At 41.6% G+C, this 19,867-nt stretch overlaps 1 protein-coding gene and 1 pseudogene across 2 annotated transcripts in view; one reads left to right on the forward strand and one right to left on the reverse strand.

The window, feature by feature from the left end:
• Positions 1–19,867, reverse strand: part of LOC115458757 (centromere protein J-like) — a 170,513-nt gene that overhangs the window by 18,094 nt on the left and 132,552 nt on the right. For both annotated transcript variants that reach the window (XM_030188570.1, XM_030188569.1), the window contains exon 13: positions 13,142–13,282. In XM_030188570.1, the coding sequence (XP_030044430.1) occupies positions 13,142–13,282 (141 nt within the window). The remainder of the gene's footprint in view (positions 1–13,141; positions 13,283–19,867) is intronic.
• Positions 17,585–18,143, forward strand: LOC115458758 (annotated as a pseudogene).

The following is a 19,867-nucleotide window of genomic DNA, read 5'->3' on the forward strand; positions in this document are numbered from 1 at the left end:
TCGGAGAAACTGTTAGGACTTTAAAATTCAAAATCGTAACAATGATTTTTATCCTCTGCTCTATAGGCAACTGGTTTTTTTCAAGTTGTTAGGAGTTGCTACCTTGCTGAGCACTTCTATACCTGGGCAATTCTCCTTTATCATTATTTTTAGTCTTTTTTTTGTTTGTTTGTTTGTTTTGTTTGTTTGTTTGTTTGGATCTCATTTACATCCAGGCCTCAGGTCTGAATTCCAGCTCATATAATTTGTGTGTACAGGGTAAAATTTGTGTTTCATGTATTTTATTTAGACTCTCCTAAGTGGGTTTGGGTGTATGGGAAGGGGGATGAGTGTTTGCCCCTGGAGTGGGTTCCAACTGGAACCATTATATGCTTTTTTTTCTGGGGTGGTAGGAATAAGATGAAACTACAGATGGTTTTGAGGTGTGGGTATGTTTTTTTATTCTGATGTGTACATTTATATGGTTCTGTTTGGTCTATGTTTTGTTAATGGTTGGGTCGGATGGAATGCTGACGGTGGGAAGGGGAGAGGGTTGGTAGAGGGAAAGGGCAATTTGGAAACGTATGCTCATTCTAACCTTCAAATATTGCACCAGGGACTGCTTCTCTTGGTGGAGCTTTTTTACTGGTGGAGACTTGATAAGGAGGGAAGACGCAGGGCTGGGTCATCTCTCCCCCTGAGCGTATCAATTTTTTTAAATCCAATTTTATTGTAAAAACCATGAAAAAGAAAGACATCAACATGACATCAATGACGTATCAAAAACAGAGAAGCAATGTGAACAACAAATTTCAAACCTCCCACCCATCAGAAAGCAAACCCCAACTCCCAGGTAACCACCGAAACCCAAAGCTACGGGTCATCTTCCAGCCACGGAGTCACAGAAAATCCACAACCTAGCAAAAGGGTGGTCAATGCATGGACTGATCTGACCAGTTCGCATAGCTGTTAACTTTGTCATCTGATAAATATAACCCAATTAGTGCAAAATAATTGTAACAGGTGGAAGAGTGAGCTGTTTCCAAGCAGCGGCCAAGACTAGTTTACTGGCAACAAAGATACTGGTAGCCAGTTTATGAATTTCTGAATTTACTCCTCTCGGCCCGAAATGAAGCCGAAAATACTCCGCCTTGGCAGGATATACAACCCAAAGCATTTGATGGACCAACTGCAAGATCTTTGTCTAATATTGTTGCGCCAAGGGGAAAAGCCACCAAATGTATTCTATGTCCCCTAAAGTTCCACAGTTCCTCCAGCATAGGTCTGTCCCATGGCCAAACATTTTAACAAGGCATTGTGGAGTGAAATACCAGGATTTTGCACCCACTCTCCATAAGACTGCTGGGGATCGAGACATTGAGCCAGTGGTTCCCAAAGATGGTCCTGGAAAGAGAAATGTGCATGCAGTGGAGGCAGTGCATGCAAATCTCTCTCATGAATATTCATTGTGAGTATCCTGAAAACCTGACTGGCTAGGGTGCCTCCAGGACCAGGTTTGGGAACCACTACCTTGAGCAAATACTTGAAGCATTTGTCCCATTGTTCTGGTTCATATGTAGCTCCCAAGTCTTGCTCCCCAGGGTGCATCACTTGATCTTTCTCTGGGAGACCTACTTGGGTGTAGTAATCTAGAAAATGGTTAAAATAATTTATTGGAATGTGGGTGGCATATCACCCATATAATGTGCAAAATTTTACAAATGTTGAATAGACAATAGGCCTTTATAGCACTTTTACAGAAATACATCTAAATCATCCAGAACACACTAAACCAAGGAAATAGTGGGTGAGAAAATGCATAGCTGCCCCAGCTATCAACAGAAAAAGCAGGCTTAATTATTCTTTTGCACATAAGTACATAAATACTGCCATACTGGGAGAGACCGAAGGTCCATCAAGCCCAGCATCCTGTTTCCAACAGTGGACAATCCAGGTCACAAGTACCTGGGCAAGATCCCAAAAAAGTACAATACATTTTATGATGCTTATTCTAGGAATAAGCAGTGGATTTTCCCCAAGTCCACTTTAATAATGGTCTATGGACTTTTCCTTTAGGAAGCCATCCAAACCTTTTTAACACCCTGCTAAGCTAACCACTTTTGCTACATTCTCTGGCAACGAATTCCAGAGTTTAATTACACGTTCAGAGAAAAAATATTTTCTCCAATTCGTTTTAAATTTACTACTTTGTAGCTTCATAGCATGCCCCCTAGTCCTAGTATTTTTGGAAAGCGTAAACAGACGCTTCACGTCTACACGTTCCACTCCACTCATTATTTTACAGACCTGCATCTTATCTCCCCATAGCCGTCTTTTCTCCAAGCTGAAGAGCCCTAGCCACTTTAGCCTTTCCTCATAGGGAGGTCATCCCATCCTCTATCATTTTCATCACCCTTCTTTGTACCTTTTCTAATTTCACTACATCTTTGAGATACGGTTACCAGAATTTAACACAATATTCGAGGTGCAGTCACACCATGGAGCAATACAAAGGCATTATAAACGTCCTCATTTTGTTTTCCATTCCTTTCCTAATAATACCTAACATTCTATTTGCTTTCTTAGCCGCACACTGAGCAGAGGGTTTCAACATCTCATCAACGATGACGCCTAGATCCCTTTCCTGGTCGGTAACGCCTAATGTGGAACCTTGCATTACATAACTATAATTCAGGTTCCTCTTTCCCACATGCATCACTTTGCATTTGCTCACATTAAACGTCATCTGCTATTTATATGCTCAGTCTCCCAATCTCGTAAGGTCCTCTTGTAATTGTTCACAATTCTCTTGTGATTTAACAACGTTGAGTAACTTTGTGTCATCAGCAAATTTAATTACCTCACTAGTTATTCCCATCTCTAGATCATTTATAAACATGTTAAAAAGCAGTGGTACCAGTACAGACCCCTGGGGAACCCCACTATCTAACCTTCTCCATTGAGAATACTGACCATTTAACCAGTTTTTAATCCACAATAGGACACTACCTCCTATCCCATGACTTTCCAGTTTTCTCTGGAGTCTTTCATGAGGTACTTTGTCAAACGCCTTTTGAAAATCCAGATACACAATATCGACCAGCTCACCTTTATCCACATGTTTGTTCACCCCTTCAAAGAAATGTAATAGGCTGGTGAGGCAAGATTTCCCTTCACTAAATCCATGTTGGCTTTGTTTCATTAATCCATGCTTTTGAATATGCTCAGTAATTTTGTTGTTTATAATAGTCTCTACCATTTTGCTTGGCACCAACATCATGCTCACCAGCCTATAATTTCCCAGATCACCTCTGGAACCTTTTTTAAAAGTCAGCGTTACATTGGCCACCCTCCAATCTTCCAGAACCAAGCTTGATTTTAAAGATAAATTACATATTATAAACAATAGTTCTGCAAGTTCATTTTTCAATTCTATCAGTACTCTGGGATGAATACCATCTGGTCCAGGAGATTTGCTACTCTTTAATTTGTCAAATTGTACCATTAAATTTGTACTCCAGTATGACAGTGTCCCACTGGTTATCCTCCTTCCACCAGGTCTCACAGATGCCTATTATATCTAAATTTTCATTTAGTGCAATATATTCTAACTCTCCCATCTTATTTCTTAGACTTCTGACATTTGCATATAGACATTTCAAACTATGTTTGTTTGTTTCTATTTACATCTTGCTCATTAGTTGACAGTGTTAATTTGCAATCTTTTGTCTGATTTTTACTTAAGGTCACCTATCTACTATGGTCTTTTTTGCAACCTCGCTATCTTCCCTGTTTTGGTGGTATCTTTGAAAGATACCTTGTTCCAAACCATGCGATTTTGTACAACTGTCAGCCTTCCCCCAGTTTCTAGTTTAAAAGCTGCTCTATCTCCTTTTTAAATGCCGATGCCAGCAGCCTGGTCCCACTCTGGTTAAAGTGGAGCCCATCCTTCTGGAATTGGCTCCCCCTTCCCCAGAATGTTGCCCAGTTCCTTACAAATCTAAAACCCTCATCCCTGCACCATCGCCTCATCCACGCATTGAGACTCTGGAGCTCTGCCTGTCTCTTGGGCCCTGCACATGGAACGGGTAGCACTTCGGAAAATGCTACCCTAGAGGTTCTGGATTTGAGCTTTCTACCTAAGAGCCTAAATTTGGCTTCCAGAATTTCTCTCCCACATTTTCCTATGTCATTGGTACCCACATGTACCAAGACAGCCAGCTCCTTCCCAGCACTATTTAAAATCCTATCAAGTTGACGCGTGAAGTCCCCCACCTTCGCACCAGGCAAGTGACCAGGTGATCCTCATGCCCACCAGCCACCCAGCTATCTACATGCCTAATAATTGAATCACCAACTACAACAGCTGTTCTAACCCTTCCTTCCTGGGCAGTAGCTCCTGGAGACACACCCTCGGTGAGAGAGGATACAGCATCCCCTGGTGTGCTGGTCCTGGCTACAAGATTACTTCCAGCTGCACCAGGGTGATGCTCTCCTTTTAGAAGATCTCCCTCCTCCAAGGCAGCACAAGGGCTGCCAGAATGCAGGTGAAACTTCTCTACAACGTCCTTGTAGGCCTCCTCTATGTACCTCTCTGTCTCCATCAGTTCCTCCGCTACTCTAGCCTCAAGAGAACTGACTCATTCTCTGAAAGCTAAGAGCTCTTTGCATCAAGCACACACCTATGACCTCTCACCAACTGGGAGATAACCATACATGTGACACTCAGTGCAAAAGACTGGATAGCACCCCTCTCGCTGCTGGACCACTGTCTGCATCTTAGTATTATAGAGTTGTTTAATTAAAACTTCTTTAGGTACTAGGGATATCGGATGAATATAAAAAGCCTTAAGATTGGTGTAATGTATTTAGTGTTTGCTTCTCAGAAGCTAATTAAATAATTAAAACTAATGAAAACTCCCCTCTTGTTGTCCTATTAGAATAATTGACTATAAATGAAGAGTTGAGCTAGGGGTGGGTGGTGGAAAAACATACTGTTATAGTAGGTAGGGAGGGTAGATATATTTTTGCCCATATCTTAGTGAATGGACAGCAAGTTTTATTATATAATATATACGTACCTAACTCCTATGATAAAAGATTTTTTTTTGCTGCTCCACTTCAATACCTCTTGTTCTTTGATTCTGTTCCACTTATTCTTGGGAGAGATTTCAATTGTGTCCACGATCCATTGCTTGATAAATCACACTTTGGCCCACAATAAATATGATCTTACTCATGGCATCCCCCTTCTTTGCACAACACTTGATTTGTTGGGTATATGGAAGGTTCTTCATCCGTGCAAGCATAATCATACCCATTTATCCCGTGCTCATTCTTCCCAATCTTGTATTGACTACGTGATAGTTGCTCAGTCTCTATTTTCTAATGTCCACTTGGCTGAAACAGGCCCTTATATGATGACAGACCATGCAATGGTATGGCTGGAGCTCCATCACTAAAAACAATGGGGTCTTATCTCTGGAAGTTCCCATCTGACCTTTATTTTTATGTTAAATTTCCTATCTTGTTCAGAAATGGCAGGATTATGGTAGGCTAAACTTGCAGCACTCCATGCTGCTTGTTTTTTTGGGGAAGCTGCTAAGGTGGTTCTGTTAGATGATATAATTGCTATGCTAGCCACAGGAAGAAGGCAAGAGAACGTGAACGGATTCATTTAGAATGGCAAGTGCATCAGGACTGTAGAGTTTATGGAGAACACCCTTCTACGATCAACAAAGCACAACTTTTGGCCACATAGGCAACTTTAAATGTTTTTCTTCAGCAAAGTTCTGCAAAATTATACTTTTACTATAAATACACACTTTTTTATCATAGTTAACAGTTCAGGTTTATTTAATATACTGCATATAAACAAAGTTATCTATGTGGTTCACAATAAAATATAGTTAACTAGTATAAAAGGCCCGTTTCGATAGGCAATGAAACGGGCGCTAGCAAGGTAATCCCCCCTCCCCTCCTCCTTTCAGACCCCCCTCCCTCCCTCCCTCCGTTCCGAGTTCCAGACCCCCCTCCCTCCCTCCCTTCCTTCCTTTCCTTCCATCTGAGTTCCAGACCCCCCTCCCTCCCTCCCTTCTGAGTTCAACACCCTCCCTCCCAGTTCAAGGCCCCCTCACACCATGTCAGACGCATGCACAGAAACTTGAACAGATGATCATTCATCAAGCAACGCCCCGGCGCAGCCGAGAAGAGAAGTTTGGTTGTCGTCAGCACAGGAACGCGATGGCAGCGGGGGGAGGGTTTTCAGCGGAAAGGGGGGGGTCGAGAGGATCGCAGCACGGGGGTCCAGGGGTCAGTTACGCGGAGGGGGGCTGTTGAAATCGGAGGGAGGGGGAGTTTTGAACTCGGTGGGAGGGGCGTGAGGGGACCTAGAACGGGATAGGAGGGAGGGGGTGTTGATGTTCTTCGGGTGTGGGGGGGGGGGGTGCTTTGGTGATGCGCCGGGGGGGGGAGGGGTTCTGTGTTGCCCCGCTCCCTGTCACTTGCTCAGAAGTGGCATGGAGCGGCGCACTGACAGCTGATTCCCAGGCAGCGTGTTTCCCTACTCCTCCCCTTGCCTTGGAATCAGCTGTCAGTGATGTTACTGACGTCATTGCATTCTAAGCGGCTTAGCAGACTACATCCGAGGGGTCCACGGTCCCAGGCAGGTTAGAACGTTGGAGGTGAGTATTATTATATAGGAAATGAGAGAAGGAAACCTAAGGCTGTAGGATTGGGTCATAATAACTAAAACTAGGAAGAATTCTAACCTTAATAAAGAAGGGGAAAGACACAATAGGTGGGGAGGGTAATGAAAAAGAACAGATCACACAGTGATGAAAGGAAGTTTTACTGGAATGAGGTGGCGACAGACATGGGTAATCTACCTGTATTTATGTTCATGTGGTAAAGCTTGGGAAAAGAAATGGGCCTTAAGGATGGCCTTAAATCTTAAAAGGGAAAGTTTGGACTGAAGATAGAAGGGATGTCATTCCAGAGAGAAGGGGAAAACACTGAAAAAGCAGATGTTCATGGTTAATAAAGGGGGTAATCACTTTTAGCTAAAATAGCCAGGCAATGGGAGGAACTCTGTAGAGTCAGAGTCATTCAAATTCAGTCTGGTCAGGGGGTGCTGGAAAGATGATCAGGCGATTAGTAACATGTTTAGAGACTTTTATGTCTCTCTATATGCAGAGCATACAGAGATAAGTAGATAAGTATTGCCATACTGGGACAGACCAAAGGTCCATCAAGCCCAGCATCCTGTTTCCAACAGTGGCCAATCCAGGTCACAAATACCTGGCAAGATCCACAAAAAAGTACAAAACATTTTATGCTGCTTATCCCAGAAATATTTTCCCCAAGTCAAATTTAATAATGGTCTATGGACTTTTCCGTTAGGAAGCCGTCCAAACCTTTTTAAAACTCTGCTAAGCTAACCACCTTTACCACATTTTCTGGCAACGAATTCCAGAGTTGAATTACACATTGAGTGAAGAAAAATTTTCTCCGATTCGTTTTAAATTTACTACTTTGCAGCTTCATCTCATGCCCCCTAGTCCTAGTATTTTTGGAAAGTGTAAACAGACGCTTCACGTCTACCCGTTCAATTCCACACATTATTTTATAGACCTCTATCGTATCTCCCCTCAGCCGTCTTTTCTCCAAGCTGAAGAGCCCCAGCCTTCAGGAAAGTCGTCCCATCCCCTTTATCATGGGGCGAGAGGAAAACACCTCACTTTCTGGCTTAGGCCTTCCTTCTGCAGACAAGACTGAGAGGCATCACTTAGAAGTGCCTATATTGAGAGATGAAATTACATGAGCTATTCATCAAGTCCCACTACACAAAGCCCCAGGCCTGGTTAGCCTTCATAATGAATTTTATAAAATTCTTCAGGGCTATGTAGCTACTCCCCTAAAGATGTTCTCAGCTATACTGGAGAATCAGGTATTGCTGGATTCACTATCAATGGCCCAACTTGTGGTTCTTCCAAAGCCAGGCAAGGATCAAACTTTAGCTGAATCCTATTGTCCTATAATATCATTGCTTAATTTTGAAACAAAACTATTGGCAAAAATTCTGACTAACAGGCTAGTTCAAATTCCCCTTTCTATAATTGCAGGCCCACAAGTTGAGTTTGTCTGCCATAGATATTCAGCTAAAAATGTCTGGAGAATTCTGGTCTCCTTAGAGGAGGCACATCATGTCCACCTATCACTGTTCATTAGCTGATACTGAAAAAGCTTTTGATCGCGTTTCCTGAAATTTTATGTATGTGGTTTTGCGGATGTATGGGCTTTGGCGAGTTTTTCATACAAGCCGTTTAAGCCCACTGTCCTAAGGCAAAGGTGTGGGTGAATGGGATTCTTTCCAGTTCTTTTGAAATCTGTCAGGGGACTCAGCAGGGGTTTCCCTTCCAGCCTCCTTTTTCTACTGCCTTTGAACCCTTTTATTTGAGAGGTTCAAAATATTCCAGATATTGAAGGAGTTCGTGTAGGCCTGCTCACATTCAAGATAGCAGCCTAAGCGGATGAGCTTTGCTTTACCTTACAAACCTTTAGAGGTCCCTAAGTGCTCTCTTGGAAAGTTTTCAGGAGTTCTCAGGGTTTAAATGATATTTTTTTTAAATCTGAGGCCTTAGCTACAGATAATCACTCTATGCAGATGCTGGACAGGGGCCTTTTGCCCTTAAACAGGCTGAGGGTTCATTTTAATATTTGGAAATACTGCTTCCAGCGGACCCTAGGAAACTTTACTCCCTTAATGTCTCCCATTGGGTTCAGATAACCAAGACACAACTATTTTTGTGACAAACCCTGCCTTTGTCCTTTTTTAGGTCATATTGAGTTGTTTCATATGATGTTATTCCCTAAGTGGCTGTATGTCCTGCAGACTACCCTAGTTTATATAGTATGTAGAGATTGCTGCTGTTATGCAGAGAGTTAAAATTTTCTTGGGGCGGAGGGAAGCACAAAATGCGTCTAGAATATTTATTCCATGGGTGGCGTTATGATGGCATAAGACTGCCAGATTTGAAGCTGAATAATCAGCTGTCTATTGCATCACCTGAGAGGCTGGCTGATAGAGAGAGGGGATTTATACCTCTAGTTCTATGCAAAAAGGCTTTTTCCACATAGCATTTTTTAAGTTTTTACTTCATGCTTGTACAGATGATCTCAGCCCTCCTCCCCCCCTCCTCCCCACCCACCCCCCAACAGTACTGTGGTAAATAACTTGGGAGGTAACTCTGGCTTTTCATAGGGTGATTACTCTGTCATGCAGAGGTTCCTAACTAAGGGGAGGGTTAATGATGAGAAAGATTGGTCAGTCACAGTTCTTTTTATCTGACCACTTCCTTATTGGATAAGAACTTGGTCTGTTATATATTTACAGATTATATAATGTGCAGTGAAGGGCTAAAGCATCCAAGCTCTTTATGATTACTTGTGTTTTGGAAAGTTCTGTGGGTGGGGGGAGGACGGAAGAGGAATTGTTCTAGTTTTGTACAAAATGTAAACATTATTTCCGGAGTTAATTAAAATGTTTAAAAAGTTAAGCTTGTTAGGCAAGAAATTTTATGGAGGGAGGCAAGGATAAGAATATTATGAGGCTCATTTTCAAAGCACATAGCCTTACAAAGTTACATAGGTTATTATCAGGCTTATTTTCGAAAGAGAAGGGCACCCATCTTTTGGCACAAATCGGGAGATGGGCGTCCTTCTCCCAGGGTCACCCAAATCGGCATAATCGAAAGCATATTTTGGGCGTCCTCAACTGCTTTCCGTTGCGGGGATGACCAACGTTCACGGGGGTTTGTCGGAAGCGTAGCGAAGGCGGGACTGGGGCGTGCCTAACACATGGGCATCCTTGACCCATAATGGAAAAAAAAGAAGGGCATCCCTGATGAGCACTTGGGTGACTTTACTTGGTCCATTTTTTTTTACACGACCAAGCCTCAAAAAGGTGCCTGAACTGACCAGATGACCACCAGAGGGAATCGGCGATGACCTCCCCTTACTCCCCCACCCTAAAAAAAAAAAAAATTTAAATATTTCTTCCAGCCTCAAATATCATACCCAGCTCCATGACAGCAGTATGCAGGTCCCAGGAGCAGTTTTAGGGGGGTACCACAGTGCACTTCAGGCAGGCAGACCCAGGCCCACCCTTCCCCCTACATGTTACACTTATGGTGGTAAATGTGAGCCCTCCAAAACCCACCACAAACCCACTGTACCCACATCTAGGTGTCCCCCTTCATCCCTAAGGGCTATGGTAGTGGTGTACAGTTGTGGGCAGTGGGTTTTGGGGGGCACAGCACACAAGGTAAGGAAGATATGCACCTGGGAGCTTTTTCTGAAGTCCACCGCAGTGCCCCCTAGGGTGTCTGGTTGGTGTCCTGACATGTGAGGGGGACCAGTGCACTACAAATGCTGGCTCCTCCCACGACCAAATGGCTTGGATTTGGTCGTTTCTGAGATGGGCGTCCTCGGTTTCCATTATTGCCAAAAACTGGGGATGACCATCTCTAAGGTTGACCTAAATGTTGAGATTTGGTAATACGGGTTTCCCTGCCCCTTCGCGAGGACGTCCTCAGGAAAACTTGGGTGCCCCCGTTCGATTATGCCCCTCCACGTAACTTTGTATGTCTATGTGCTTTGAAAATGAGCATAAAAAGAATGAAGACAGCAACAGACTAGAGCAGTTTGTTATTCTTTCCAATCTAACTTGAATGAGCTATTAGAACAAGAATGCCAGAGAAATAAACCTCCCCTCAAAAAAAAAAAATAAATGGGCCAATGCAATTTCTATAGGCTTTAAGCTTCTGAAGCATAGAAACTTACATAAAGTGAAACACAGCAGTTAGGGAATTCCTCCTTTCAAACTGCTTCTCCCTGTTCTCTCCCAACCTACCTACAAGCCCCCAAACTATCCCCTCTATCACAACTGCCCCAATCCCAAAAACTACGCTACTACTACTTCTAATTATTTCTATAGCACTGCAAGTTTTACACAGCACTCTGCAGAAACGTAAGAGACAATCCAGCTCAACAGAGTTTACAATCTGTTCAAAACAAACAGGACAAATTAAAGATTAGGGACTTTCATTTAAAAAGACAGGCTTTTAGCCAAGATTTGAATAGGACCAGAGACAGAGCATGATACACAGACCTAGGAAGTTTATTCTACGTATATGTTGCAGAAAGGAAGGAACAGAGTGTAGCTGGCAGTGGAGATGAAAGTCAGAGATAAGCAGAGTGATGAGCAGAGTTCCCAAGGACAGTTGTAGAGAGAGGGTAGAACAGAGGAGAAAGAAAAGATAATGAGGAGCTTCAGAATGAATGCAGTTGTAGGTCAGTAAGAGAAGTTTGAGCTGTATGCAGAAACTGATAGGAAGCCAATGAAGTGACTTGGGAAGAGGGGTCAGTTGGAAGATAAGTCATATAAGAGAATTTTGACTAGACTTAAGGGTAGAGAGATGGTTCAGTGGGAGACTTGTGAAGAGCAGGTTGTAGTAGTCACAGTAAGAGGTAACAAATGTAGATAAGGGTTTTGGTAGTATGTTCAGAAAGGAAGGGCTGAGTTTCAGTGATGTTATAGAGAAAGAAGTGACATGTTTTAGCAGTCTGTTCGATATGTGCAGAGAGGGAGACAGAGGAGTGAAAGATGACCCCAAGGTTATGAGTTGAGGATACTGGAAGAACAGAAGTGTTATTTACTATCCTGCAAACTGGTCCCATCCCCAAAAGTTACCCCTCCTGCAACTGTCCCACCAACCTGAAAATTACCCCCACCCCAAAAACTACCCCCACAACTAGCCAACAAACCTGTTAATTGCCCCGTGCACAGATTACCCCCCCCCCCCAGCAATAGCACCCACCATACCACAAACTGTCCCCCCAAAAAGAACTAACCCCCGCAACTGACTCAACACACACATGTAGAGAGGTTAGGATGCTTTCTCCACTTATTTAAAATGCTTATATTTATTTATTTGTTACATTTATATCCCACATTTTCCCACCTATTTGTAGGCTCAATGTGGCTTACATAGTACCGGAGAGGCGTTACAGACTCCGGTGTAAACAAATACAAAGTGATGTTGTGGTAAGATAAAGTTCATGTGGCACAGCTACACTAGGGAATCGTACAACGGAAGAGTTGTGTTATGTCCATTACGTTCTTTAGTTTTGTTGTGTTGCAGAGATCAGGCATTTATGCTGGATCGGTAGGGTATGCCTTTTTAAACAGGTTAGTTTTTAGTGTTTTCCGGACGTTTAGGCGGTCGTTTGTAGTTATATATAGTGCTTGGCCATAAAAATCATACTTGGTGGATTATAACACTGCACACCCATAATAAAATATAACACGATGATATATATTAAGCATAACTAAAATCGTATCTAAAAAGTTGATACAATATACAACATATAGTCAAAGACAATATATGGTGGTGGTGACTAAATCATAAGTACAATAACCATACAGTTCAACAAATACATCAATTCATGTCTCTAAAACTAGGGAAGTCTCATTATTCAGAACCAAATACCATTGAGGGGGGGGGGAGAGAGAGAGGCAAACAAAATGTTGAACATTCTAAAATGTAATCCATTATTAAACAGAGCACATGTGGGCAAGAATTGTATAACAAAGTCTCTGCTATAGAAAAGACTCTCTCATACCTCCAAGTGGTAAACCCGAAAATAAGAAATAGTCAACAAGACTTTTTTCTGATAAGGAAACAAGCAAAATGCTAAGATAAGAACGTTAACATTTCCTTAAGATACTGGCCCTACACCAAAACCATTAACTAAAACAAGTTGGGGAATGAAAACAGAAAGGAAATATCTTGTTATATAGCATGTGAAACAATTATGATTTGACAGCCTTTTAAATGTCATCACTGGCAGTGGAATGTTGTCCAGTAACAAGTTATTTGTCAAGCTTCTCTTTCAATATACATAACTTCATTATTTCACTCGCTTATCAAAGTTTCCAAAGAGTGTGACAACAAATAAGATTTCCTCTAATTTTTCTAAATAGGCCTGAGTCACCTGTCCTTTTATTTTTGCATTTCAGCACTTTGACCAAAAGCACTACATAAAGCAATAAATAAATGAACCACAAGAATAAAACAGTCTTGATATATTTGATACATACCACCCTTTGATCTGGCATTACTTGTTTGACATCTCCATTGAAGAATGTTACAGTTATAGTTTTGGCATCTGCGCTCACATCTTTGCGTGTTCCATTTGGAAAATGAATAACGTGGCAACCGTTTTTAAGAAACTTTATCACCTGAATGATAAAAATTAAATAGGAAAATGTTTACTTAAGGTCATGCTTTTTCTGTAATTGGGCCTTAGCTAGGGAATCTAAGATGATTTGGTAGGGCAATTTGAAACTTAGGAAAGTGGTTGAAATATTGATGTTCCAAGAGGCTTTTGGCTAATGTGAAGGGGTGGATGAAAGTTAAGACTTATCAATAATCCTATTTTATGTTTTAAGGAATTTGCTTTAAATGGTAAATTGTTTAAGCATAGGAACAATTAGAAATACATTTTTTTTACACCAAATAAAATAAAAGTTATCTTATACAGTGGTAATCAGTACCACCCTCAATGACCCTGTTCTAAAACATAGTGCTATTCAATGGCATATTATTTCATTTACAAATCAACAAAAGAACTATTTCTCACAAAAAAAAGGATATTGGCAATCAGTTGATGTAATAAATCATTAGAAAACAGTATCTTGAGTTTCAGGGCTGCTGCTGGTATTCAGGTAGCTGGGTGGCTAGGTGGCAAGTGTGCTGATTAGGAGTGCTGAAGGTTGTAGGTTTAAGTCCTTGAATGGGAGAGGGAAAACACCTCTCCCCCTCACTACCACCTTTTGCCACAAACAGGGATGAAAGCAAATTAGACCATAATTTTCATAAGACCACATTTGTGCATTGTGCACTGATTCTGGTGCACTGAAAGCAGATAGTTGTGGTTCCTCATCACAAAAGTTGAATGCAGACGCTAGAAGCTACAAAGGCATGTTAATACGACCTCAGTGATGAATAAATTAAAGGAATTGCTGTTAGAAAAGAGTTTCTTGATTCCAATCAATTACAGGATCTGAGACAGCATGATTTACTAGAGGCAGATATTATCAGATGAAATCTGATCCATTTCTTTACATGATGACTAAAGTTGAATCAGGGAGAACACTAGATGTGGTATACCTGTACTTCTTTTAACCTCCGACTCAGTTCTGCATAAGTACTTTTTAAATAAACTGGTGCTATTGGTATGTGCTTTAAAATGATCGACTAGGAGAGAAAGTGGTTGAGTGGGCACAAAACAATAGTGGTAAATGGAGTTAATGCCAAGGAAATGGGCATTCCCAGTTTCATACCACAGGTATCTCTTCTTAGTCTGGCTCTTTTCAACATTTTTAAAAATACTGTGAAAGGGTTAACAGGAAAGGTTTGCCTTTTTGTGGCAGACACCCTTGAAGTTGTGGAAAACAGGAAGAGGAATCTGGCAAAGCTTGAGAAATAGTCTCAAGTTTGGTAGCTAAGATTTAATGTTAAAAAATGCAAGATCGTGCATTTGGACTACAGTATAGCAGGTGTAGTTCTGTGCACAAAAGAAGAGAAGGCTCCAGGGTTGATGGTACCTGATTACTCAAAATATCTTAACAACCAAACAAAGCAAACACTGGGCCTTCAGGATTGAGAAAAATGTAGTTCTTTATTTATAATGGAGACTACATTTTTCTCAATCCTGAAGGCCGAGTGTTTGCTTTGTTTGGTTGTTCTTGTATACTGTATCCCCTCTCTTTTGTGACTGTATACTCAAAATATCTTACCAGACTCTTCTATAGAAGCACTATCACCCCATTTAACCTGCTAGACATTCTTCTCTTAATACATGCAGACATTCGCAGGAATCACAGTGCTACCTAACCTGGGTAAAGACATTACAGAGTGTGGGAGTTATCAGATATCATCCCTCCTGGGTATTGACACTAAGACAGCAATTGCAAGGGATCTGGGAGCATTTTTGGGATAGTTTACAGCCTACAGCTCATAGTTGACTCCATAATTAAGGCAGGCCACTGTTTTTCTGTGTGTAGGTTCATTGCAGTGAGAGTGGGGGGGGGGGGGGGGTGGAGTGTTTGCGGCTGTTACAGTTGATATTTGTACACTGACTACCAAAGCTGACTCTTTCTTCATATTGTGAAACTAGTACCATATAGTATATTGTTGTGTGCTTTCTTTAATAAAAATGATTTAAACATAAATTTGAACAGATTTAGTTTAAATGATCTTTTTTATTGATGACTATAAAAAAAACACAATGACATAACAGTGATAACAAAAAAACATGCGTCAGTCATCAGCATTTTTTAGATAACCCAACAGACCCCCCCCCCCTTTTACAACTCAGTAGATCTACCACCAGATGTGCTACCATTTCACTCACTCAGCGACAGAAATACAGTACATTCCCACCCCTATTACCTCCCTGACTTCACTCCTTAGCTCATGGAACTATCTAAAGGGCTTGATTCTTATGGCCCTCAAGTCTATGTATCAGAAACATCCAGTGGTGTGCTGGAGCCGGCTCGTGAGAGCCGGTTGTTATTTTTTTCAGAATTTTGGGAGCCGGTTGTTAAAGTAGCTACTTTAGGGCCGCCTGAATGCTGCGCGAGGCTGACTGAGAACGCTGAAAGCGTTTCCTCCTTGAAATATGCCACATACTAAAAGGAAGGGTGCGACGAAAAGCCTATTGCCGAAGGCAATAACTTCGACCCCAACTCAGCAAACTCTCGATCACTTCTTGCAGAATATCCCACCAGAGACCGGTTTGGCGAGCCCGATGCTAAGCCCCGACGGAGGAGCGTCGGCGCTTCTGGGCTATGAGGTTTCTCTCACGCCGCCGGAGTTGATCCCGCCTCCCTGCCCTGCTTCGACCCGAGATGGGGAAACCCCGCTGGATGCGGAAGTCGCTGCTAGGGGGTTTTCGTTCGGCAAACTACCTCGGAGTTCTGACGGGGAGGACTCAAAGTCCCAGGAAAATCCAGGAGAGGTTACATTAACGGAAGTCTGGAAAGCGGTTCAAGCTTTGACGGTAGCAGTAACTAAATCTACTAATGAATTTGCCACAATCGTGAGTAAACTAGAAAAATTTGATGCCTCATTGGAAAAAATAAAAAACGATACTAACACCCAAACTCAACAGACACAAATTGAAATTAATGGTTTAAAATCTTCAGTAGAAGCTCTAATTAAGGATAAACAAATAATTCACCAGAAAATTGAATTAATGGAGAATAATAATAGACGTTTGAACTTGAGACTTTTGAACTTTCCTATTTCTTCATTGATAAAAGCAGATGAGTTATTTAAAATGTATTTGAAGGAAATTCTGCAGATACCAGCTTCAAATTTACCCCCATATAATAAGATTTATTACTTACCTCTGAAAAAAGGTTTGAATACAGGTCCTGCAAGAAACTTACAAGGAGAACCCCAGGAACCCCATGATCTGACTGCATTTCTGGAAGATTCTAATATGGATATAACTGATAGAGGAACATTGTTGGTTCAATTTGTGTTTGAGCAAGACTTAAACCATGTCTTTAAATTATACTTCAAAATTCCACTAAAATGTTTTATGGACAGAAAATATGGATCTACCCAGATGTTGCGAAGGCAACTCAGGATAGAAGGAAACAATTTTTGGACTTAAGAAATGATACTAGAGCTTTGGGTGCATTGTTTTTGCTAGCTTACCCCTGTAAGTGTAGGATTAACTTTCAGGGGAATAAATATGTTTTCTCCGATCCTTTACAGCTACGATCTTTCCTAGAAATGAAAAAAATCCAGGCACCTGTTTTGTAATAACATCACTTATCAACTAATAGTATGTGTGGGTTTAAAGGCAAGCCGAATTATACAAAAAAAAAATTTTCTTTTTGATTTAAATGTCTCCTCATGTTTCTTAACGTCTCTCACCAATAGAGATCTAAGGAAGAATGTATTTCTATCATTTTAGGTAGATATATGCAATATAATGTTACATGAGATTGTTGCTTTCTGTTTTTCCTGTGCAAGTTAATGTACTTGTAATTTAAAATCAATAAATAAATAATATCTAAAAGTAGCTACTTTAACAACCGGCTCCCAAAAATTTGGGCTCTGGTCCCCACATGCAGTGTCGACTGTGTCCCCTGTGGCTTCGGGCATCTTCTCACACCGGCACACGCAGCACTTGTTTCTATTCCTCCCCCCCAACCTCTCTTCTTTAGCTTCGCGCGAACCTGCGCTTAACACTGCTTTAAAAAAAAAAATTTAACACATCAGCAGGAACAGGCTGCTTCAGCCAATCCCAGAGGCCTTCCTTCAGCCCTCGGGGGCGGAACACACTGAAGGAAGGCCCCTGGGATTGGCTGAAGCAGCCTGTTCCTGTTGATGTGTGAACACTGCTTTAAAAAAATTAAACGGAGAAGATGGCGATGGGTAAGAGCAAGAGGCAAGGAAGTGGAGAGAAGCGGAAGGGCTGGTGCCTAATTGTTGTCTGTACTGGTTGCCGCAGTGTCGGGATCATGGCGGAGGTAGAAGAAACGCTAAAGCGGATCCAGAGCCAGAAAGGAGCGCAAGGAATCATCGTCAATGCCGAAGGTATTCCCATCAAAAGCACTATGGACAATTCTACGACAGTTCAGTATGCAGGTCTAATGCACAGTTTGATGATAAAAGCACGAGGTACAGTTCGTGAAATTGATCCTCAGAATGATCTCACATTCCTGCACATACGCTCCAAGAAAAATGAAATCATGGTTCTCCAGATAAAGACTATTTCTTGATTGTCATTCAGAACCCCACGGAATAAGATGTCCTGCAATTCTGATTAGCTTTGTTTTAGCATAATCATCAAAATCCTTGTTAACGACGTGCCACTTTACTAATGTATTAAGACATAATACACATTTTTTTTTAAAGCATTTATAAGTATTGATTTTCTTCAGGACAAAATGCCTGGTGCAAGAGCAACAAGGCTTAACAGTTTTCATTCCTTACAGTCAAAGTACTGATAATAGGTCGGCCTCAGGAGCTGGATTATGGCATTCAAGTTTCTGTGTTTAATATGGTACAATGTTTAGATATCACACAAGTTGCAGAATTACATGACAGAAAAGTAATCATGCTCAACGTTATTGCTTATATATGCTCTAGAGACAGTTTTATCCAGATCTTGGCCTTTGAAAAGATAGTACCAGATATTTCCCTCAGAACGGCAGCTCTTATTTTCTGCAGTCTTGCTTGGTCTGTATGCTTTCTCCTCCCCCCCCCCCCCCCCCCCCCCCCGTATTATATCCTGTTGTTTCAATGTATGTTTTTAGGTTTTTTTTTTAAGAAGAGGATGGGTGGGTGCCTTGTAAGAGTTTCTGTAAGCAGTTCCCTGATGATTCAGTGGTATGTTTTCTGCTCACCAGAGGCAGTAAAGTCACAAATTACATCACATACAGCATGAACCAGCCCAGTTCAATGTGTTTGATTGTGCTTTTTAGCTTCTATTACTCCCTCACCTTAACTTATTTTTCAGCACCATATACAGAATTTAATCCCTAGAGGGTTCTCTGTGGCACCTATTCTGTAGAGAAAAATAGATGCTTGATTTCCTTTATTGAATACTAGAGTAACAGCTAAAACATGTGCCTAGAATTTCAGCATGAGAACTTAACGCCGGCCATAGAACTGGAGTAAATATTTGCACCTAAGTGCCAGAGAATTCTATAGGTTACTCTCATAACTGTATGCCCTGCCTTGTCATAACTGTCTTGTCTGTCTGTATTATTTAAACTGTATGCCCTGCCTTGTCATAACTGTCTTGTCTGTCTGTATTATTTAAATTGTAAGCTCTTTTGAGCAGGGACTGTCTCTTTATATCAGGTGTTCAGCGCTGCGTGCATCTGGTAGCACTATACAAATGCTAATAATAATAAATGCGAGGGGAGAGAGCAGAGAGGTGCTGCTGAGGGGTGCAGGGGAGAGAAGAGAATGGATGGGTATGGGTGGCTGGAGGGGGGCAGGGGGAGAGAAGAGAATTGCTGATATGGATGGATGGATGGAGGGAGGGCAGGGGAGAGGATAGGAGAGTTGCTGGACATGGGTGGGTGGAGGAAAGGGAAGGGAGAGAGAAGAAATGCTGGACATGGATGGAGGGGAGTGAGGGAGGAGATGAAAGCTCACCTTTTCACTACTGCCTTTGGCCCCTAACCGTTACTCATTTGCCCTCCTCCTTCCCTGTTCCTCTTTACCCTGTAATTCCCTTGCCCGTAATGTCTTGTCTGTCTGTTTTACTTAGATTGTAAGCTCTTTGAGCAGGGACTGTCTCTCTATGTCAAGTGTTCAGCGCTGCGTGTGGTTGGTAGCGCTATATAAATGTTAGTAGTAGTAGTAGATGAGGGAAAAGGAAGAGAGGAGAAAAACACATGGATGAAGAAAATAGGCAGAAGCTGGATCCACTGGACAGTCAAGTCTGCGGAGGACCCAGCTTTTATTTACAGATGTAGGGCAAGAAATGAAGAAGAAAGGCGGAAAGTAAAGAAATAAATGGAAAGGAAGCTCTGAAAACGGAGTTAAGATGACAGATAGCAGCAGAATCGGATACTGGGCCAACATGATCAGAAAAACAAAGTCACCAGACAACAAAGGTAGAAAAAAATCATGTTATTTTCATTATAATGTTTGGAATATGTCCACTTTGAGAATCAGGTGCTCAACATTAAAAGTTTATATTTATTTATTTATGGCATTTTATCCCACATTAAACATGAATTAGATTGGAACCTGGGATCATTTAATATTTTTTCCTGGAGTAATGC

The sequence above is a fragment of the Microcaecilia unicolor genome, unplaced genomic scaffold (genome assembly GCF_901765095.1).
Source record: "Microcaecilia unicolor unplaced genomic scaffold, aMicUni1.1, whole genome shotgun sequence".
NCBI classification, from domain to species: domain Eukaryota; kingdom Metazoa; phylum Chordata; class Amphibia; order Gymnophiona; family Siphonopidae; genus Microcaecilia; species Microcaecilia unicolor.